The sequence below is a fragment of the Lissotriton helveticus genome, chromosome 2_1, assembly GCF_964261635.1.
Source record: "Lissotriton helveticus chromosome 2_1, aLisHel1.1, whole genome shotgun sequence".
In the NCBI taxonomy this organism is placed as follows: Eukaryota; Metazoa; Chordata; class Amphibia; order Caudata; family Salamandridae; genus Lissotriton; species Lissotriton helveticus.
Genome location: NC_136059.1, coordinates 507,497,850 through 507,520,997, shown reverse-complemented (window position 1 = coordinate 507,520,997; position 23,148 = coordinate 507,497,850). Strand labels below are relative to the sequence as shown.

General features: G+C 47.4%; 1 protein-coding gene across 1 annotated transcript in view; it reads left to right on the top strand.

The window, feature by feature from the left end:
• SREK1IP1 (SREK1 interacting protein 1) overlaps nucleotides 1-23,148 on the top strand; it is a 135,220-nt gene that overhangs the window by 8,089 nt on the left and 103,983 nt on the right. The window contains exon 2 of the mRNA XM_078675148.1: nucleotides 5,447-5,494. Within this exon, the coding sequence (XP_078531274.1) occupies nucleotides 5,447-5,494 (48 nt within the window). The remainder of the gene's footprint in view (nucleotides 1-5,446; nucleotides 5,495-23,148) is intronic.

The window sequence follows — 23,148 nt, the reverse complement described above, 5'->3', positions numbered from 1 at the left end:
AGGTCGGCTACAGCACGTAGGAGCTCAGTGACATCGAGTGGGTTCTCAAGGGCCTCAAGGTCTTCATCCGATAGGCAAGGCATTCGGATATCTGTCAGGAGGGCTACCGACTCCTCCTCTGGGCGGTCCGACTCCCAACTGTAAACCTGCTTATAATGTCGTGCAAATTCAGCCACTATCTCCCGGGGCTCAGTTACAACAGTCCCTGAGGTTGTTTTTATTTCTGGCACCACTTTATTGGCCTGTTGTTTTTTATCGAGCCATGCTATAAGTTTCCCGGCTTTGTCGCCCTGGTGATATAGCCTTCCCATCTTGTGTCTGGCTACTGTTTGAGATTCCTGCGTAACTAGTTCCCTATATTCTGTTGTTTTGAGCTGCAGTCTATGGTGTACGTCTGTGACCCCATGTTCACGCGCTTCCCTCTCCAGCACCGCCAGATCTGCTTCCACTGTGGCTACCTGCTTTTCTTTATCTTTCCGCTTACCAGCGATGGCTGACAACGCTTCCCCCCTGATCACGGTTTTAAAGGCCTCCCACAGGGTAACTGGGGAGTCCACCGACCCTACATTATTGTCAAAGTATTGGGGAATTGACTTAGATAGCTTCCTCCTAGTCTCCTCATTCTTTAAATGCCAAGCGCTTATTGGTGCGACGCAGCCCTCGCGTCGAGTCCCGAACGTTATATGTGTAAAAACCGGCGAGTGGTCAGATATGCCACGGGTTAGGTGTGATGCTTCTTTTACTGTTATGTCGTGTTGTAGTAGAGTGAGGATGTAGTCAAGGCGGGAGAATGAGCGATGTGGCCAGTAAAAGAAGGTGAAGTGACTATCGGCTGGGTGTAGCAGCCGCCAGACGTCTGTGAGCCCAAAGGATTCCAAGAAGTCCGCCAGCCATTTCTGCCCTTGTGGTATGTCTCTGGGAGGATGTCTGTCCAGGGTCCCTGACACTACAGCGTTATAATCTCCTCCCATCACCAATTGACCGTCGGGGAGGGAGAGTAGCAGTTTGCCCAGATCTGTGTATGCTTGAATTTGGAGGCCAGGTGGGATGTATACAGAGAGCAGGTTCAGGTGGTAACCTTCCCATCTTCCGGACACTACCGCAAAGCGGCCCTGAGGGTCTGACTCAGTGTGGTCTATGTGGAGGGGCAGTGAGCGACGCAACAGGATCCCTACCCCCCTGGAGCCTGAGGTGAAGCCGGAGTGAGTTGCAAGGGTGTACCCCCATCTGTTGAGGGCCTGACATGTGTTCCCCATGAGATGTGTTTCTTGCAGCAGGACTGCGTCCGGCTGGTACCTTTTAATGAATTGCAGGACTATGGCGCGTTTGAGTCTATCCCCTAGCCCATTGACATTCCAGCTTAGAACTTTGAGGCTCTTCTCCCATCTCCTAGCCATAACTGTTGCTGTGTGACATGACTTGTACCTGCATTCTGGTGCCCGGGTCGGCTCTGACATTGCTAACTACAAATGACCATAAAACCTTCCCAGCTCCCCTACCCTCCCAGCTACCCCCCCAACATTCATGTTTAATACACACATTGATCATTACAGCCGTATGAAACCTCCCTTTTCCCCCCTCCCAACTCCGTGTACTTTACCCTCCCTCCCTTGTAAAATAGACCCCCCCACCCTGCTATGTGGGTTCTCAAACTACCCACCACCCCAATTAGCAGAGCGCCTGTCGCCCAACCCCACCCCCGGAGAGAGAGGCAAGCCCCCTCCGAGGAAACTTCGTGGGAAAACGTTGTCCGGCCCCCTCCTGGCCACCATTCCCGTGCTGCCCCATTACGTTAATTCCTCAGGTCTGAACCACAGTTAAATACTGGTAGGAAGTCTCAGAGTCCCAGGTCAGACAGGTTTGTTACCCAGCTTCATCAGCCCCAACATTTCAAAGACTACATTATACGTTACTGTTCGAAGAGTCATGGCGCCAATGTCTGTGTCTTCATCTCGCTGTATTGTCCCTGGTCGAGTCCCAGCGGGGACTGTTCGACCTGGAACGCCAGGATCGCTGGCTCTGCTCTTCTCCTTCCATTCTCCCAGTCGCTGAACCAGGGGAGGAAGCCCTGGTTTATTTCCAGTTATTGACGTCTCGCCCTTCCTGTGCCTCCGGTGCCGCGGTGTCCAACCACTCCTGGACTGCTGCTGGCGTCGTGAAGAAGTGGAATTTGCCTCCTGATATTATTTTTAGCTTAGCTGGGAAGAACATCATGTATTTGAATCCCCGTTCACGAAGCGTCGCCTTGACCCCCTGGAAGGAGCGTCTTTCCTGCTGGACTTGTAGTGTGAAGTCAGGGAAGAATCGGACTGTAGCCCCTTCGTATTGCAGGTCTCCCTGTTGCCTGGCTACCTGGAGGATCGCATCGCGGTCCCTATAGTTAAGCACTTTAGCGATGATTGTTCTCGGTGGGGCTCCTGGTTTGGGTTTAGGGATCTTGGCTCGGTGTCCCCGTACGATGGTGAAGATCTTCGATAGTCTCTTGGGCTTTAGGTGGCGGAGGATTAGGTCTTCCAGAAACAGCTCCGTGCTGTCCCCCTCCAGTCCTTCCGGTACACCTACCACGCGGATGTTACTCCTTCGGGCCCTCCCTTCCTGGTCCTCGAGCTTCAAAGCCATTTGTCGGTGTTGGTGAACGAGCTTGTTTACCCTGTCCTCCAGACGTTTTTCGGAGGCCTGTAGCATCTTGATGTCTCTTTCGTTGGTCTTGGACCGCTCCGTGGTTTTTCCCAGGTCTTCGCGTAGCAAATTTACCACGATGGAGATCTTGTCCATTTTTGTCTCGAAGTTGGTGCCCAGGGTCTGGATTGCGGTCATGATGGAATTCAGGGAGGGTTCTGTCTGATCCTTACCGTCCTTCGCCGCCCCACCGGATTGCTGCTGCGGTCTTGCCACTGCATATTGGTCCAGCTTGTTGGTTTGGGTTACCGTTCCCCCTTCGGGCCGCATGGCGGAGCAGGGCGTTCGGGCGTTCGTGCCTCCCGCTGGGGACATTGGCCGCCTGTGGGTCCGTGCCGGCTCAGGATCCGATCTGAAGGGTGGCCAGCGACTGCCGTCGCCACGCGTCTCTCTCAGGGTATAAGTCCGGGCCTAGGTCCGCCCACTGACGTCCCGCAGTGCCCTTGTTTGTATTTCCCGCAGGTAGGCCACCCAATGGTCTCGAAACCTGAGCCTCAGGTGTCCAGTAGTGCTCACTAGGGTTTCGGGCCCTCGTCCTCCACTGAGTATGGCCGCTTTCGCCCCGTGCCACCAGCAGACCCTCCGGGGTTCTATATGCCACTCCAGTTATTTGCTTTGTGCCCAGCAGGACTCCTCGCCATTGCGTGTCAGTGCGTATGGGGACCACACAACCCAGGGGCGAATTACCGCGCGGCCTGTCCGTACCTCACATGGCCACCTCGTGGGGACAGCGCCGGGTCTCGGCCCTTCACTCGGATCAGCAGGCTCCTCCACAGCTATATGTGCCTGTTCTGAGCATGTCGCCTATTTCAGCCGAGGCCGCGATCACAGCGCAGCACTTCCGTTGCGGCCGCCACCTGTGCCGACGCCATGTCACACCGGCCTCGCTCGCGATATAGGCCGCAGACCTGGGCCTCGATTTTGGCGGCTGGTGGCGCTCGGGTTCCGAACCTCCACCACAGGCAGGCCGCAGAAGTTCCGGTCGCGGCGTTACGCTCCTGGAGGGTCCCGGGGCCTCGTTCCAAAAGCGAATTTGTAGGTTCTTGCCCGAGGAAGCTGGGGCGCCGATGGCAGTGCGCTCCAGCCAGGATAGAGGGGTCGGATTTTATGGGACAGCGACGGTCCAGGCGGAGCTCGGAGTTAGGCGGCCATTTCATACGGTGCCTGGCCACGCCCCCGCAAACCTTTTCTTAAATAATAGCTACTTATGTTAAACGAGAATCACCAAAGCTACTGATATTTATATTTTAGTGTTGTAATTGTCACCACATCAGACAAGATTTCATTTGTGCCCCCCCGTATGTAAGATCAGCAGCAATGATCATATCAGGGCATTAGTCAGGGTTGCCTGAAGGAACATAAAAATGATTTGTCAATTTGGGATGCCTTTACAATTGGTAATACATAAGAGTCATAGCTGCAACATACCCTGGTACCAACGTAAGTCTCCCCAAAACCAAAGGATTTGTATTCAAATAACATCTTTAAATATATTTTGGAAGTCCAACCATTTTTTTCTCCAAACATCAGAGTCCTAAAAATACACCTAGTGCACGTTTTAGTTTTAAAATTGTCGTTCATGCTATACAATGGAATGCAGAAGAATACATCCAAGCAGTCAATAGCAGAAAGTGGGAGAGTAATATTCCCCTGAGGCGTAGCCAAAACCCACTATATGTGTTTTTAGGTCGAGCCTAGAGCAGGGCCCATGCACTGATCTAGGAGATGACCTTTTGGAATCGGTCTTCACTTTTCAGAAACTCGTGCATGCCATGGCATCCTCCTTGCGGGAGCAAGCAGCTACGCGCAGGGGCCATCTGTTTGTAATTAGCATGGCTGCGCTTGTTTTTCATGTACTTTACTGCTACTGAAGAGAGAGGCTCTAGTGCACGCAGGGGCCATCTGTTTATAATTAGCATCGCAGCAGCTGGCCAAAAATACACCCTTGGCAACCTTTGTTGACACGTTTCCAGGAGGGCGGGCATCCAGTTGGCGTCAATAACAAACTACCGGTTTGTGGAGCCTTAAAAGTGAAACCAATCGTTTCTTTAAAAGGAAAAACAGACGCAGACATTTAATGGGTGTGTTCGGTTTGGGCTGAACGAGTAGTCTTGTGGAAGAGGTAACTGCCTTAAAGGGGAACGCACAGCTGGTTTCCCTTTGGTTTCAGCCACACTGCTAAACAACATGGCTAAAACATTTAGACAAAGCCAACAGCTCTTGCATAGTAATGTGCTGCATGGCTAAACACTTAGAAGGTCCCAAAGGCGAGACCTATTGGCTATGCCAATGCTTGTTTAAAGTACTGCTAACAAACGACTTTGCTGACAACTTTTTTGTGAAGCCTAATCTAGAAGTGGCAAGACTGGAAGAAGTACACATCGAGTTATAGACCACTTTGTAAATACTGTGTAAGTTACTCCTACCCTTTCTTGCATACAGGTGGCAGTACATAATACAGCTTTGAACACCAGATAAAAACCTAAAACGGCATAGGAGTGCTCAATCACGGAGTACCATGCAGAAAATATAGATTCCAATGCACGCAATCTTTTCTTGGTGTAACTTTCATTGTCCCTCATTGTGTACTTTCGAGTCATATTGGTAAAAAAAGAAGGCAACTGGCAGCTATTATTGGTGTCCCTGGTAGGCAATGACATTTAGCAGTTGTTTTAAGACAGTATCAGAAGTGAATCATGTAAAAAAAATGCATTTGGTTTGCGATTGTGCAGATGTTAACAAGCCTTACTTTGTGCTTTGTTTGCAGGTGGCAACAAGGATAATATTAGGGCAGGCTGTAAGAAATGTGGATACCGTAAGTACATTACAAACATATTTTTTGAGCAAGGTTAATATGTAAGCTATTATATATTTGTTGTACTTGTTGTGTATTTGTAGGGAGATATTTTCTTACATTTAACACACCTCAGGCAACAAAGCAAATTATTTTTTGAACATGCTTATACCACAGGAGAAGCAAAACAGTTAAGTATTGTATTGTATTGTAATTGCCTTTTATATAGCGCTTACTACCCCGGACGAGGCGTCTAAGCACTTTTTCAGTGACTAGCACGCTACTCCAGAAACCAAATAGATTAGTTGTGAATTAGTATATTGAAATGCAAAGTTAATTTGAAGTTCATTTGAGCGGTGTTAGTCTGTTATTTGGATTGAGAAGAACAGTGGAGGGATAGAAGATAAATGGTTTGCATTTATATTGCGCTTGCTACCCCTGGTAAGGTGCTGAAACACTTTTTGGTCAGTAGCACGCTACTCTGGAACCAAAAAAGGATTAGTGGCGAATTAGTATAGGGAAATCTGAAATTAATATGAGCGTTGGACATGTTAGTCTGTTATTTGGATTGAAAAAGATAGTGAAAGGATGGAAGGGAAGGGTTTGGATTTATATAGCGCTTGCACCCCTAATGAGGGGTTGTAGCACTGTTCGGCGAGTAGCAGGCTACTCTGAAACCCAAAAAGTATTAGTAGTGAATTTTTTTTAGATAAATAAGCTTTATTCGATAAAAGATTTATCATAAAAGCATTTTACAGAATAAGGAATTATAAAACAGAATTTTAAAACACAGCTAAAAATTCAACACTGATAATAATAAATTGTCATGTACAGTGAAGGAATCATAAAAATGACACATCATATCTTTAAAATAATCATAAATTCCACAAATCTAAAATTTCCATTACAGAAGAAAAGAAGGTTTCAGCCATATAATTCCCTGACTTGGGATAAGTACACTGCAACAAAACCAAGGTTCCTTGTCCTAAGCATTTGTGATTGCCTTACAATTGTCTCGATGCTTTTGTCTGATTAGCCAGACACGCCCCAGGTATTTTGCTACACCACAAACTATTGTCAGAGAGGAGGTGTCGGTTTTCAAGATACGCAGCGCCGCAATATGGCTCATGAAGCCCAGTGCCCTGCATACTGGTTTAAGCCACTTTTCTCTGGCGTTTTTATATGCCGGGCATGCCAGGAAAAGGTGGGCAATAGACTCCTCGGGGTGGCCACAACTAGGGCAGGGTTCCGGGACATGGTTTGGTCCTTTCCATTGTGAAGTTAAGGTGTTGACTTGCAGCGTTCCAAATCTCATCTGCATATACAGGGACCTATCCCTAGGAACCTGAATGAAATCGAGATAGGGTTCCATACTGCAGATGCTTTTATGCTCATAGAATCCCTGTATTAGTTTCCCTGGGTTTTGGGTAGATTGATCATGTTTCGACACCCATTCCCAGTAAGCACGTTTTAACTCCTGCTTGGAGGAGGGTGTCTGAGAAGCCCAAGCCTCACTTAGCCCAATAAGGCCAGTAAGGTGTCTGAGGTCCGCCAGCCATTTAATCCTGCACCCTGAATCAATGGCCAACAGTTCGTCAAAAGCCGCGGCGTAGTTAGACAGCTCTGCGGACCTCTTTAGGCGAGCCCAAAAAAGCAAGGGACGGAGTCCGGCAATATCCTGTATATGCCTTCTACCGGTGTCATAGAACAAGGGTTTCAGGGGGGTTGAGGCGGGAAGCGAGGTAATAGATCTTAAAAATGTATTCTCAGACTTGAATAGATCTCCAAGTGTCTCCATACCCCACACTTCTGCTCCATAGAGGGCCGAAGGTAATGCTTTCCCCTCATAGATTGCGAGCGCCGGAGCAACCGGCCTACTCGCAGAGAGGTTCTGTTCCCTAATAATGGCCCCAGACACCGTTTGTGATTTAGGAGCATCTTATCTAGGTGGGAAGCCCACTTCATACGTTTCGTGATTCTAATCCCTAGGTAATCAAAGGAGTCAACCACGTCTAGCGGGACCTTGTTTAGGGAGATGTTATTCCTAAAGCGTTTGGAAGGATTGATGGTCATCAGTTTGGTTTTGTCAGTGTTGATGGTTAATCCCTGCTCCTTGCAAAACAGATCAAATCTGTTGAGCAGTTTTTGGAGGCCGGCGGGTGACTTTGAGATTAAAAGGGTGTCGTCGGCGAACAGAAGGGTGGGTGTCTTCTCCCCTGCTAATACGGGGGCGTCTGCTGGTTCCTCATTAAGGTGGCCCACCACCCCATTGATGAATAAAGAGAATAGGGTGGGGGCCAACACACACCCTTGACGTACCCCTCTGTTCCCCACGATCCTCTCAGTCAACCCCCCCTGGGTTCCCCATCTTATCTTTGCGTAGTTATCGCAGTGTAATCTTTTTAAGAAGTCAAGGATATAAGGTGGCATGCCCAGGTGTTCGATCACCTTCCAGAGTTTGTCACGAGGGACCAGGTCGAAAGCGGTCCTCAGATCTATGAAAGCCAGGTACAAGCTCCCTTTCCCCAAGGTAACTGACTTCCAATAGATCATGAAGAATCTGAGGACCTGGTCCATTGTGCCCACTTTCTGCCTAAATCCTACCTGGAAGTGTGAGAGGATATTTCCCTCCTCCATCCAGGTTCTAATTCTCGAGAGAAGAACCCTACCAACCACCTTCTGAATCACGTCAATCAAGCTGATTGGCCGATAGTTCGCAGGGTCCTCTCTACTCCCCTTTTTAGGTCGAGCAGACGTAAAAAGCAGGCGAAGCCTGCTTTGTCTGCGAAGACAACTCTTGGTGGCGTGTCTGGGGGAATGTGAGACAGCGAGCGCCCACGCGCCTCGCTGTCTCAGATTACTTCTCGAGGGCGCGCACGTCGCCCTGCACATCCCCTGCCTGGCATTCACTCTCAATCACACACACATACACCCACGCAGGCACAATGCATACACACACGAAAACGGGCAGACAGACACTCGCCTACACACCACTTCCCCCCCCCACCAACCAGTCATCGTGCTACATACACACGCATACACACACGTGCACGCACACATCCCCCTCACACCCCACTCACCTGGTTCTTCTTGCGTGTCCCTCGGCAGGCAGCGGGTCATTCCGGGTAACAGGCGGGGGCCGCGGGGCTCACCACGAGCACGGGAGCCCCGCTAGCTAACACAGAAATCCTCCGGCAGGCACAGGAGCGCCTGCTTCCTGTTTTTGTCCGTCCCCGCCCCAACAAAGCTTGCCTGACTTCCTGTTGAAGCCGGGCTGCGGCGGTGAGTTTGCTTGTTCCATAATGCGGTTAAATTGCCATCCAGTGGGATTTAGTGAAACATGACAACGCTACACCCACAACTTATTTTTAAGCTGAAATGTTGAAAGCGAACGCGCAGAATATTACTTGTGGTAAATTCTTGCTCGGATGAAAATCCAGCTTAAACCCAATGCATCAGAAAACTCATTACGGTCCTTGTTGCGCATTTGAAATTGAGCCCGTCTCAGCATTGCTGCAAATGCGTTTTTCTGATGAGTTAGAGACTTCCTCGCGAGGCAGGGCTAAACTTACCTCACTCTTCTTTACGAGAGCCAACAGAAAATATTTCTTCCATGTCAAGTGCAGGCAGGGTGACCAGGCAGGCGTCCAGGATATGCTGCAGCGGTCGCGGTTTTTAGAAGGGTTGACTAAACAGAGGCGAGGCACGTTTTTGTGTTCACGTGAAGGATTAGTTCAAATTCAAAACCTTCATCAGAAAACAATTTTGTCAAGAAAGATGACGCTGTGCTTAAAAGTTACATGAAATTACTCGTAGTGAATCTTTCCAATGTCAGTGAGCTGTCAGTCAAGTCATTCTGTTTTGACAGTCTTACTTCTCGGTTTGCGGAATGTTAACATTTTTGGGTTTCGTGAATCTGATCACTTTATGCACAGGTACAGTTTGCATTTCACCCTCACTGCTGGCAATAATACAATACGTATTACTTTCCATCTGGTAAAAAAAGGCTTCCACATTACTTTGATACGTTTTAAAATTCCTAGTCAAGCTTCAAACTTTTCCAAATTTAAAATTTCATCAAGGACACATGGGCATTATATTTTTAGTTTAAACTGCTTACATGGTCCAACAAGATATACAGGGTTGAGGAAATAATTAACTTTTATTGTAAGGTTTCTGCTTATGATAGAAAAAACCTCAGAAACACTGGTCCATTTATCACCACCTTATGCCTTAGGTGGCCCGATAGGCCAAAATTTACCATCAATATGCCATCGGCAGATTTTTGAAAATGGTGAACACATTCATACCTTAATGCTCCCAATATGATAAAAATATTACCATCACTATTCAAGGGTCACTAGGTAGGCATTATGCTACCATGCAAGGCCGCAAAATGCCACAAACTACCAACAGTGAATGGAAGTGTCAGGGTTTCCCCAGTGTCGACAGTCTTGCCACGGATGGTCTAACATTAGCAGTAATATGTGAGGGTCGGGTTTTTGCTCAAGGCAGGATTTAGACAAATTGCCAAGAATAACTCAACAAACCTGGTCATATGGATGTACATATATGCACATGCGTGCACAAACACAGACGAACACACACGTGCACAGACACTCTCACACACCTTCTAATCATACACTGACGTGGTGAGAAGTGCTGGTCAAGAAAAATCCGGCGAAACAGTGCTCAAATGGTACTGCTACCTAACGGAGAAGTACTGGAAAAGTATAAGAACCCACTGAAAAATGGTTTTAGTGAAGTGCTGGTAAACTGCTGCGGCCTTGCTGAGAAGTGCTGGTAGGTGAGTGCAGCCCAGCTGACAAGTGCTGGGCAGCCATGTTAATAAGTGCTGAAACTGCACTGATTCCAGCAGATAAGTGGTGCTGTCCTACGGCAGTCCTACGGCAGCCCTGCTACAAAGTGCTTTAGACCACAACAGTCCAGCTGAGATCTTTTCACGGATAGATGGGAAAATCTTTGACAAGCAGACACCCCTGCGCGCCGCCGCAGTCCACGGCCCGCCCTTGGACACAGACAGGAGATGTTAGCAAGATGTCAGGAAGTGACAGCTCTGTGGCGAGTCCTCTCCGAGGCGCGCTCCTCGCGCGCAGCGGCTTTCACGGTGTCCAGCCCTGGAGATTAAATGAACACCTGAATTATTTAACCTTTCTCGGGGGCCGAGGGACGCCTTGCCTAATGCGAAGGCTTAGGAACATCAATAAGGCCACTCACGTGACAGCGTGTCAGACCTGACAAGATCCGGTTCAGTAACAAGGGGACCTGACTGCTGGCGGATACTATCCGCGACTTACCAATATGAATCCTTTTGTGTAAAAAAAGTAAAAAAGCATTGATAATGCAGTAGGTCTCGCCTTTGATTAAGTTAGAGCCATTTGCTTTGCTAATGGTATTGTATAGCAAAGCAAATGGCTTTAACTTAATAAAAGGCGAGACCTAATGCATTTTCAATGCTTGCAATGCAATAGGTCTCGCATTTATGCCTGAGTTTGAGCTATTGACATTGCAAATAACAATGCCTTTTGTTTTCGTTTTAAAACATAAATAAAAGGCATTGTCATTTACAATTTATAGCTTAAACTTGTGTAAATGCGAGACCTATTGCATTGCAAATGCTTGTTAAAAATTGGAACTACCTCAGCTCCTTTCCAGGAGTCTGGAACGGCAGCTCCTCTGGCTATCAGGTTCATAACAAGAAGAATGAACTGGGCCCATGGTATGGGGTTGTGTAAAAGCAAATCCCCTGGAAGACCATCAGGGCCTGCTGCCTTCCCAGAAGCAATGCTATTTATTGCTAGCTCGACCTCATAAAGATCAAATCTATCAAAAACTTCCTGTTCTTCGCCAGCTTCAGGGGCAGGTTCTGTTATTGGGAGCTCTGGGCAAGCTTCACCTGAGTAGAGGTTTGAAAAATGTTCATGCCACTGAAGGCAGGTAATGTGATTTGGCATTGGGTCCTCTAGTTTCCTGTCCCTACGATTGATTAAACTCCAGAATAAGATATAGTGAATTAGTGTAGGGAAATATGAAATTAATTTGATATGAGCGGTGGTCACGTTAGACTGTGATTTGGATTTTAAAAGGAATGGTGGAGGGATAGGAGAAGGGTCTAACGTTTTGTCGGTGTTTTTTTTGGCATTCATAGCAGTAGGAGGGGGTTTGGGATGAGAAAAGGGGAGGTGGAGGGCGAAAAAGCAAGAGGCAAGGGTTCAGAAAGGCTTGTTTGGGAGATCTGAATAGTAAAAGAGGTATGAGAAGATGCAAGGAGGGGTTAGTGGAGGAAAGAGTATAGAAAGGGTTATTTTGGGGATCATAGTAGTGGTCTGGGGTTTGGGATGAATGGGAGAGTGGAGGTAGATGATATAGTGAGAGAGTTAGAAGGTGAGAAATAGGGTAGTGCATTGGAAAGAGTAGTAGAATGAGGTTTGAGATGAGTCAGAGAGTTAAGGTACAGGATCTATTGAGAGTGGTATACAGTGAGAGAGTAGTGGAATGAGGTTTGAGATGACACAGAGTGGAGGTAGAGGGTGAAGTATAGGGTAGTGCATTAATTATGCTGAATTAGAAGTAAAGTAATACATATAAAGATACATAAGTACATGGAATGTGTAGATGTAGAAGAAAGATAATATATGTAGATTAAAGTTGCATTTAATAAATTCAGACTTTCAGATGTTGATGTACTTAAATGTTTTCTTTGTAATTCAATAGTGAAGCAATTGTAGATAAATAGTTATGATGAAAGATTTACTTATTTATGCAATAAATGAATACATGTTTAACATAGAATAATGTAACTAAGTAATATGTACATTTATTAAGCAGAACTAAAGAATATTTACATCTTTAAAAAATATAATCAGGGCTCGACAAATCCACTCGCCCGCTCGCATTTGCGAGGGAGAATGGATGAGGACGAGCTATTTTTAGGTCCTACTCGCCCTTTCTGGCGAGTAGGAAATCAAACTAACTTTTGTCTTCAGTCTTTAAAAACAGAGCAAAAGTGACAAGATAACATGATTTAAAGGCATTTTTATTGCTCACAAAGGAAATGAGCAATAAACATGCCTTTAAATCTTGTTATCTTGTCACTTTTGCTCCGTTTTCAGAGACGGAGGTCAAGTGGGTTGGAGTCAGGTCGAGGGGATTTTCCATGGTACTAGACCTGCAGGACTAGTACCATTTTTCGGATTTGTCGAGCCCTGATAATTATGATTCATGTTTATACAAAGCAATACACTTATCTAGGTACAGATCTATAATCCAAATAAATGCTGATATAGAGAGGGATGTGCTGTATATTTATGTTTGAGTATGGTGATTATGTGGGGAAGAGCCAATTCTTGAGTAGTTTTTTTGAAGATAAGGTGGTTATCCCTGGATCTAATGTTTGGGGGTAAAGAGTTCCATAGTTTAGCTGCTTGAACAGAGAAGGATGTGCCACCCATGGTAGTTTTCTTGTACGGTAGGATTTTGAGGTGAGGTGCCACTCTAGAGCTGAGGTTCCTTTGTTGATTGTATTTTGTGATTTTATTCGTGAGGAAGAGCGGATGTTCCATGTATGGCTTTGTGGGTGATATAAAGCAGCTAAATAAAGTGTGGATCTTCTGGCAGACGGTAACCAATGTAGGGCTCTCAAGGCAGGGGAGATGTGGACCTGTTTTATATGTAACATTAGTCTGGCAGCCGAGTTTGGAATCCGTTGTAGTCTTTTCATAGTAGTTTAAGTGGATCCATGTTTGAGGCTATTGGCGTCGAGTCTGGACAGAACAAGAGAGATGGTAGCCTGGACCTTGTGTGGGAATCCCAGGTAGGGGAAGATTAATCGCAGAGTTTTTGTAGTGACAAAGCTTGATCTTCCTAGTTTGTCCACTTGCGCATTCATTGATAGCTTGAAGTCCAGGGTCATTCTGAGGTTTCTTACTTCCTTTGATACTTTAGGCGGTGTTCCCAGATCATCAGGCCATGTGCCGCGTTGGTCATAATTTTTCCAGTCGCCACATGTGAGTTTTTCTGTTTTGGAAGCATTCAATTTGAGATGGCTCCATGTTATCCATTGATCCACTGCTCTTAGACAACTTAAAATTGATGAGTTTCCAATGTCTTTAGAGCATTCCAGTTGAAAGAGTATTTGCATGTCATCTGCATAGTTACAAAAGGGGATGATGGACGGAGCGTTTGAACAAATCAAACACTCACCCCCAGTCAACTGATCTGGGTTTAATCCATCACCATTCTTTAGTTCACTCAGCCACCCCAGTTCAGACATGGCTATATGCAAATCAGTCTGACCCTGTGCCTCGTGGGAACAGTCCAGCCCGAACTGCCAAGCCATGTCTTCCCTGGACCGGAAACAAGCATCCTGGGACCGGTTTCGGATTCATAATCCTCATCAGCCAGGCTATCTTGAATCCAGTGGCCAAGTGAACAAGGGACTCACGTCTGAGCATACCCTGCCACACTTAGGGCGAACAAAGCGATACAAAAGGGGATGATGGACGGAGCGTTTGAACAAATCAAACACTCACCCCCAGTCAACTGATCTGGGTTTAATCCATCACCATTCTTTAGTTCACTCAGCCACCCCAGTTCAGACATGGCTATATGCAAATCAGTCTGACCCTGTGCCTCGTGGGAACAGTTGACTGGGGGTGAGTGTTTGATTTGCTCAAACGCTCCGTCCATCATCCCCTTTTGTATCGCTTTGTTCGCCCTAAGTGTGGCAGGGTATACTCAGACGTGAGTCCCTTGTTCACTTGGCCACTGGATTCAAGATAGCCTGGCTGATGAGGATTATGAATCCGAAACCGGTCCCAGGATGCTTGTTTCCGGTCCAGGGAAGACATGGCTTGGCAGTTCGGGCTGGACTGTTCCCATAAGGCACAGGGTCAGACTGATTTGCATATAGCCATGTCTGAACTGGGGTGGCTGAGTGAACTAAAGAATGGTGATGGATTAAACCCAGATCAGTTGACTGGGGGTGAGTGTTTGATTTGTTCAAGCACTCCGTCCATCATCCCCTTTTGTATCGATCTGCATAGTTACAGCACGTGAGGTGAAATTGATTGATCAGGCCCAGTAATGACTTCATGTAGATGTTGAAAACATGGGTGAGATGATAGAGCCTTGAGGGACACCTGCTTTTGTTAAGCACAGTTTGGAAGAGAAAGGTGGGTGGGAGGGGGGGAGTATAGATAACATTAGTTCTGTTGTGAAGGTAGGATGTGATCCAGTCAAGAGCAGTCCCCTCTATACCGGCTTCATAGAGTCTTTGTATCAGAGTGTCATGGTCAACTGTGTCGAAGGCAGATGAGAGATCCAATAGAAGTAGCGCAGAATCGCCGTTGCAGTCAACTGTGTTCTTAAGGTCATCCCAGATGGCAACAAGGGCAGATTCTGTGGCTCTTCCTGGACGTAATCCCGTTTGGAAGTCTAAAAGAATGGCATTATCTTCGTTTAATTTTTACATCTGGGCAAATGCTGCTCTTTCTATCAGTTTGCCCAGGAAAGGACAATTTGTAAGCGGTCTGTAGTTGTCGGGGTACAGCAGGTCTAGGTTTGTTTTCTTTAGTAATGGGCTTATGCATGACTTTTTTTTAGCTCTTCTGAAAATATTCCCATAGTTAAGGAATTTTTGATGATTCTTCTTATTGGTGTGGCAGCAGAGGTTGTGAGAAGAATTTTCTTGAAGGTTTTTGGTGGACAGGGATCAGAAGGGTTGCCGGCAGGCCTGCTTTCTTTGACCAGGTCCAGAAATTCATTTTGTGAAATTTGTTGGAAGGAATCGAGTGGCTGGGTTAGTGTATTCTTGGATTGTTGGTTTGGAAAAGGGTCGGTGCTGGTAGTTTTTCTTTGTTTTAAATATGAGTCCAACTTGTCTGCTTTGGCCGTGAAATGATTTGCCAGTTTGTCCGTGAAATCTTGACTAATGGGATTCGCTCCTTCTAGGCAATTTGGTTTGCAAAATTCAGTGAGAATTTTTTAGAGTTCTTTATTTGCACATTTAGCATTCTGTCTGAATAGTATCTTTGTTTGCTGTTTTGATAGCTGACTTGTATAATCTGTTAGGTTTCTGTAGCCGAAGTGTGTCTTGATTGGTTTTTGTTTTGAGCCAGGCACGTTGCAGTTTTCTAATTTGTTGTTTTATCTCTTTTAGCTCCGAGTTCCTCCAAGGTGCCCGTTTTCTTCTTTTTTTTGTTATATAATTTTTAGTGGCATTAGGATATCAAAAGCTTCCTGTAGCCACTCATATAGTTTTTTTAACTGAATGTATTGTATCTAGAACTGTGCTGGATGTTAGCCATGTTTCTAAGTGTTCAAAATTTAGTTTGTTCCACGGTCGATAGGTGGATGCACGTAAGGTGGTTTTAGGTGTGTCAATGTTGTTTTATGTTGGGAAAACAAGCAAATGGTGATATGACCATGTGAGTAGAGTGATTGTTTGAAAGGTAACTAGTTATGTATTTCTAAAAATGACATCTAGGCTGTGTTCAGCAATGTGTGTGGGTTTGTGGACGATCTGGTGCAGGTTCAGGGCGTCTAGGCCAGTGATTATTGTTTTTGGATGGGGCATATTAGGTTTGTCAAACCAAAGGCTTAGGTCACCCAGAATGCATAGGTTGGAGTGTAGTGTGATAAGGGTTGCCACCGTGTCTAGAAGTGTGCTTGGGAATGTTTCATTGCTAGATTGAGGTCTGTAAAGGAGCAGGAAGTTACAGGAGAAAGATGGAGTGGGGTTGCATCTGGTTGAGTCCCTCATAACCTTGCATGGAGACGTTTTCAGTTTTACTGATATTTAATGTTTGCCTGACCACAAAAGCTAGGCCACCTCTTCTTTTGCCTATACGATTTTGGGTGATAGTTTGATAGCCTAGAGGAAAGGCATCATGCAAGACAGGAGGATATCATCTGCCAACCATGATTCAGTTACGAAGAGTATGCCTGGGTTTGTGTCAATGAGAAGGTTGTAGATGTGATACTTGGATTTACTCACTGCCCAACCCTGAATGCATGAGGCTCCTAGGATACGCTGCGTAGCCAGGTGTAGTTCCCTTCCATCTTCACTACACCCTTTCTGTCTTTCTGGAATCTAAGCGCCAAGATACTCCCTGGAGTGGTAGCGCGCTATACAAGCATTTTTTCACTTCACTTTCACTTCACTGATACTTGTTTTAGAGAGCGACCAAGAATTTTTTAGCAGGCAGTTTAAAGAAGGTGTTTTGGTGATAGTGTGTCTTTGTTTAGTAGAAGAGTGAGCAGTGTTTAGTGGGATTGTAGTAGGTGTGTCCTAAGGGCTGTTATTAGCTGTATGAGGAGAGCAATAGTGTAGCTGTTCTGTATCGTGTTCCTCGTCCAGCAGGCTAAGATGGTATTTTGATGGGTCTGCATGTGTAGGTGGTAGAGATGGTGGTTGACAGTGAGTTGGTGAGCTGTGTTGTTTTTGTAGTGTAGTCTTGTATAGGAGATATGGAAGTTGTGAGGAGCGGCATGTTGCTTATTTTGTTTGCGTCTGTTTATGGTGGACGGTCTATGAGTTGAGGGTGGTGGTGCAGCATGTGGGTCTTTTTTGTAAGGCCAGTTATAAGCTCATGCAGTGTCTCACACCGTGCCCCCATCCTGAAACTCTGGATACATAAAACCATGTAAGAACCCTGAAACAAAAGGCCGATCACAGCAGTATACCCCCTTCGATGCACTCATAGAGACCCTGTAGCCTTCCCTATTCACCTGTTCATACTGAACCGTGGCATTCTGAACTCTTGTAGGGCAGTCCGGCAAGGAAACCTATTGTAATACAATTTGACGTTAATTGTCTGAGATGCTTTAGTATTCTGATTGTTCTGTTTGCATCCTGTGACTTGCAGTTTTCTCATCACAATTTTTCTTATTTTTTTGTACTCTTTAAAGACTTTATTCCATTGCGTGTAAGCAATATCCTTGCGCTAGTTTCACGTTCACTACAGATATTTCAAGAATAATGTTTTAGCAGTTACTCTTTATGGATTGCTTCACATTTCAGATCGGTAACAACATTTGACATATATAGGGAGATTGCTAACACGCAATGTGGCATTGACTTTAGAATGAGAAAAATCTGAAAGACACTGATGTGAAATATGCAAAGAACCAGCATAAACTTAGATCTTGCTATGGACCAACGCCTGAAGCTTCTATGTCTGTGCAGAGCCGCACACACCTCTTCTAAATATCTATAGCCATTATGTTGCTTTACTCTTAGTTCATGCTTTTTGGTATGACTTTTCGCCTTACATGCCAGATCATTTCCTATGTATCACATAAAAGAAGGAACGGGGGCTGGTCTGTAGAATTGTTTTCAGGCAGGTCGCTCCCCACGCTGCACAGCTAGCTCCACGTTGACACTGCCCGCGCCCTTCCTCCCCATGCTGCGCGAGTTCAAGCCACCTGTGGCCGCTCTCGTTCCCGCTGCATTTTTGCATTTTGCCAGCACTTCTGGGCCACTGTATTGCCTCCTCCTGCTCTGCTGTATTTTGTTTTCCCCGCTCTGCTGTATTTTGGTTTTTGTTTCTGTTGTCTTAATTTTGCTCCTGTAAGCCCCCTGGTTTCCTTTAACCTTACTCAGTCTGTTTTTTCCCGCCACTGCGTCCCCTGCAGCCTCTCCTCTTTCCCCCCGCCTCCCAGCTGCTCCTTCCTCCCCTACTTGATGGCGGCCGCTGCGCGGTGAGGAGAGCGACCCGTGACCCTGTGTTAAGGCATGCCGCTCCCCACGCCGCACAGCTAGCTCCACCTGACTGTGCCCGTGCCCCTCCTCCCATTGCTGCCGTGAGTTCAAGCCACCTGTGGCCTCTCTCGTCCCCGCTGCATTTTTGCATTTTGCCCGCACTTCTGGGCCACTGTGTTGTCGTCTCCTGCTCTGCTGTATTTTGGTTTTTGTTTCTGTTGTCTTAATTTTGCTCCTGTAAGCCCCCTGGTTTCCTTTTTCCCCACTCAGTCTATTTTTTCCCGCCACTTCGCCCCTGTGGCCCTGCCCCCACTCCCGCTCGCCCATTTGCCTTCCCAACCGCCTCCCAGCTGCTCCTCCCCTTCTTAATGGAAAGCCTGTCTGCGCCCGTCCGCTCCTGGACTGCGCCCAGCCCCCCTGGTCCTCGCAAGTGCCACGACACCAGATGCCACTACGATGCCAACCTCCTCCACGCACTCAACGCCGGCCGATCTACCGCCTGCTTCCAGGCCAACCCGAAGATCACCCACAGACCCTTCACCTGCCCAAACTGCAGCTTCACCAACCAGCGCACACCAGCGCGACCCGACCATCCCACCAGGGCAGGCCACAATCACCTCAGATGCTTACTACTCAACACCCGCTCAGTCCACAAACACGCCGTCGAACTCTGGAACCTTCTCGACTCATCCTCCCCGGATGTTGCCTTCCTGACGGAAACCTGTCTGAACCCCTCATTGGCACCTGACGTTGCCATAGCCATCCCGGACGGATACAAGATCACCCGCAGGGACCGCACCAACAGACTGGGAGGAGGAATCGCCATTGTCCACAAGAATACCTTGAATCTCTAGCAGCACCAAAGACACCCTCCCCACCAACCGACTCAGCCGTCAGTAACCTCAGGCAATAGATCAACGACTTCGCCAACACGCTCGCCCCGATCAAGAAACCCTCAAACAGACGCATTGACAGAAGGGCCATCTGGTTCACCACCGAACTCCAGGCATCCAAGCAGACCTGCCGAAGACTCGAGAGGAAGTGGCGCCACAAACAGACACCAGACAACCACACGGCCCTCGAACACCAGTCGCAGGCACCACCAACTCATTCAAACCGCCAAAAGGACCTCCTTCAAGGAACGTATCGACAGCAACGCACACAACAGCAAAGAGCTCTTCAACAACGTGAGGGAACTCCCCAGCTCCAGCACGATCGACATCCCCCCGTCACAAGACCTGTGTGACTCTCTTGCCACCTTCCACCGCAAGACCAAGGACATCCACGACAGCTTCAACACCCAGATCCCCCCGACAAACGTTGACAGCCCAGACCCACCAACCCCAGCCACACCGGCCCCCTGCTCTCCTGGAACCATGTCAACGACGAAGACACAATCAAAACTATGAACAACATCCACTCTGGCTTAGCATCCGACCCCTGCCCTCACCACATCTTCAACAAAGCAAGCTCCATCATCGCACCCCAACTCCGAAAGATCTTCAACAGCTCCTTCGACACTGCCACATTCCCGGAGAGCTGGAAACCCAAGGCAGACCCAAAGGACCTCAAGAATTTCCGGCCCATCTCCCTTCTCCTGTTCCCAGCAAAAGTCTTCAAGAAGATAGTCAACAGACAACTGACACACTTCCTCGAAGAGAACAACACCCTGGACTCACCACAATCGGGATTCCGCAGCAACCACAGCACCGAAACTGTCCTCATCCCCGCCACCGACGACATCAGGACCCTGCTGGACCTCGGCGAAACAGCGGCCCTCATTCTCCTAGACATCTCGGGCGCCTTCGACACCGTCTGCCACCACACCCTACGCACACACCTCCACAATGCAGGAATCTGTGATAAAGCTTGGAATTGGATCACCTCCTTCCTCACCGACAGAACCCAGAGAGTCCGCCTCCCTCCATTCCTATCCGAAGCCACCAATTTCACCTGCGGCCTACCCCAGGGATCATTCCTCAGCCCGACCCTTTTCAACGTCTTAATGACCCCGCTCACCAACATCGTCCGATCGCACGACCTCAACATCGTCTCATACGCTGACAACACCCAGCTGATCCTCTCCCTCCCCAAGGACCCCGCCACTGCCAAAACCAACTTCCACGAAGGAATGAAGGCCATCGCGGAATGGATGAGGAACAGTCGCCTGAAACTGAACTCGTACAAAATGGAGGTCCTCATCCTCAGCCCCACCCCCTCTGCCTGGGACGACTCCTGGTGGCCGGCCAGACTGGGAGCTGCGCCTACACCCACCGACCACGCACTCAACCTGGAGTTCATCTTGACTCATCACTGTCAATGACCCAGTAAGTCAACGCCGTCTCCTCCTCCTGCTTCAACACCCTCCGCATGCTCTACAGATGGATCCCCACAGGAACCAGAAGGACGGTCACCGAGGCACTCGTCACCAGTAGGCAGGACAACGGCAACACCCTCCACGCTGGAACCACAGCCACACTTCAGAAAAGACTCCAACGCATACAGAACGCCTCTGCACGCCTCGCCCTCGGCATGCCCCTGCCACAGCCACATCACTGCCCACATGAGAGACCTGCACTGGCTCCCCGTCAACAAGAGGATCACCTTCAAGCTCCTCCCCCACGCTCACAAAGCACTCTACAATGTCGGACCCACATACCTCAACAAACGACTCACCTTTTACACTCCCAACCGCCAGCTGCGCTCCGCTGACCTCGCCCTCGCCACCATTCCACGCATACGCTGAACGACCACCAGCGGCAGATCCTTCTCCCACTTCGCCGCATTGACATGAAACACCCTACCATCCACCTACGACAGACCCAGCACCTGCTGACCTTCAGGATACTCCTCAAGATCTGGCTGTTCGAGCAGTAGCAGCCCCCATGCACCCCCACCCCTTCACGCTTTGAGACCCTCACGGGTGAGTGGCATGCTCTACATATGCTTGATTGATTGATTGATTGATTGATTTTTTTCGATTATTTAAGAGAGTAAGATATCATTGCTCAAGAAAGAAATTTTATTTTTTAACATTTTAGTTCATTACAGTATTACCCCACTAGATTTCAATATTACGTGAAAGTATATGTTGTATAGGCAAAAATGGTTTTCCACAGTGTGAAAATATGAATGCAAAAATAACTCTATTTTCGTATTTGGATTTTTCCCTTTATTTTTTTTTCTCCAGAGGAAAAATGTTTTCCCCATGGAGAAAGAAACCCCTATTCCTACACTCACATCTGAATACCACACTGGAAACGAAGTTACATCAACCTTTAACAGAAATAAATCCCTCATGGTTTCTGGTGTCGCAGAGGGTCACGAAAAAATTGTGAATAGAAACATGTTAGTTTGTGGCTGCACATAGGCTTTCTGGTGCAGAATCTTCTGGGGACGACTATTCCTGACTGTGACCACATTTTCACTACAACCTAATATTTCACCCTACTGAGGCAATATTAGCTGAATGTATCATTGCAAATTCACCCTTTGTGCACTCTCCTGACTTTCACAGCCATCTTTTTTAGCAATCTAGCATTCTTACTCAGGCCTGATCCCTCACATGTGTGTCATGCCTTCCCTCTCTTATTGCCGGATTTCTACTGCTTTGACATAGAAGCGAAGGCATATGCCAGAATTGTGTTGAAAGAACTAGAAACTTGGGTTAAGGATAACAATATCCTCCCCTTCTTCCAATACGGCTTCAGGCCTCAAAGCTCTACTATAGACAACATCTTAGCACTGGGACACCTGTCACTTCTAGCGACCCAGCCATCACAATTACCCTTATTTAGCCGTTTTGTCGATTACAGCGCAGCCTTTGACCGAGTTGACCGCGGGAAGCTGTGGGAAAAACTGGTCTCCTGGGGCGTCTCCCAAAAACTGTTAAGGGCTATAATTGCCCTCCATGAAGGGACCTGGGTCCGTGTCAAAACCAGTCAAACGACTGTAACATCTAAAGTTCCAACCAATAATGGACTCAAACAAGGTTGCGTCCTTGCCCCGCTACTCTTTAATCTTTACACAGCCGATCTAGGCAAAGCTCTGGAGGGGGAAAATTTACTGACCCCAAGGCTGGGGAAGGAGCGACTCCAAATCCTCCAATACGCAGACGACATCGTCATAATGGACCACACCAGGACAGGCCTTCAGAAGGCCTTAGAAGCTCTGGATGGGTTTAACCAAAAAAACAACCTATCAGTGAACCAACAGAAGACCAAGATAATTATCTTTGGGAAGTACCACTGAAAGAAGACAGCACATTGGCGCCTAGGAAACCTGCGAATTAGTACATGCAGAACTTATAACTATCTTGGTCTCAGGCTATCGGACGGAGCCAAACATACAGCCCACCTGAAACATGTAAGGAGCAAGGGGGCCAGCATTATATACAGCCTAAGAAATCTCAATAGACGCCTACAGAGCCCGACTGCCGAACCCATCCTGAAAGTTTTAAAAGCAAAATTAATCCCCTCTCTGAACTACGCCCACCTAGCCTTCCCCGGAGCCCTCACTAAGTTTCTGACAAACCATCAAATTTCGGCCTATAAGAAGGTTCTAGAACTCCCACGACAGGCCAGGAATGCAAGAGTAAGGTTGGAGCTGGGTCTCACCCGTCCAGACATCAGTTGCCTAGGGGATACTCTAAAATATTACATCAACACCCTGCGAGCTCCAGAATACTCTCTGAAAAGGCTAATTAAAACTATCTTTGAAGAAGGTCGATCTCCATGGCAGGCTCAGCTGGCAGAGGCCATAGATATGCTAGAAATAGACGCTCAAAACATGCACAATTTAAACATTCCGGTAACCGCATGGAAAAGAACAGTGAACACACAGGTAAAGAAAATATCCTACGAAAGAGATCTGGAAAGTTTACACCATCATCCCAATCTCTCTGCACTGGACGCCTCCTACACAGTGGGCAAACCACAGCAATATTTTGAGC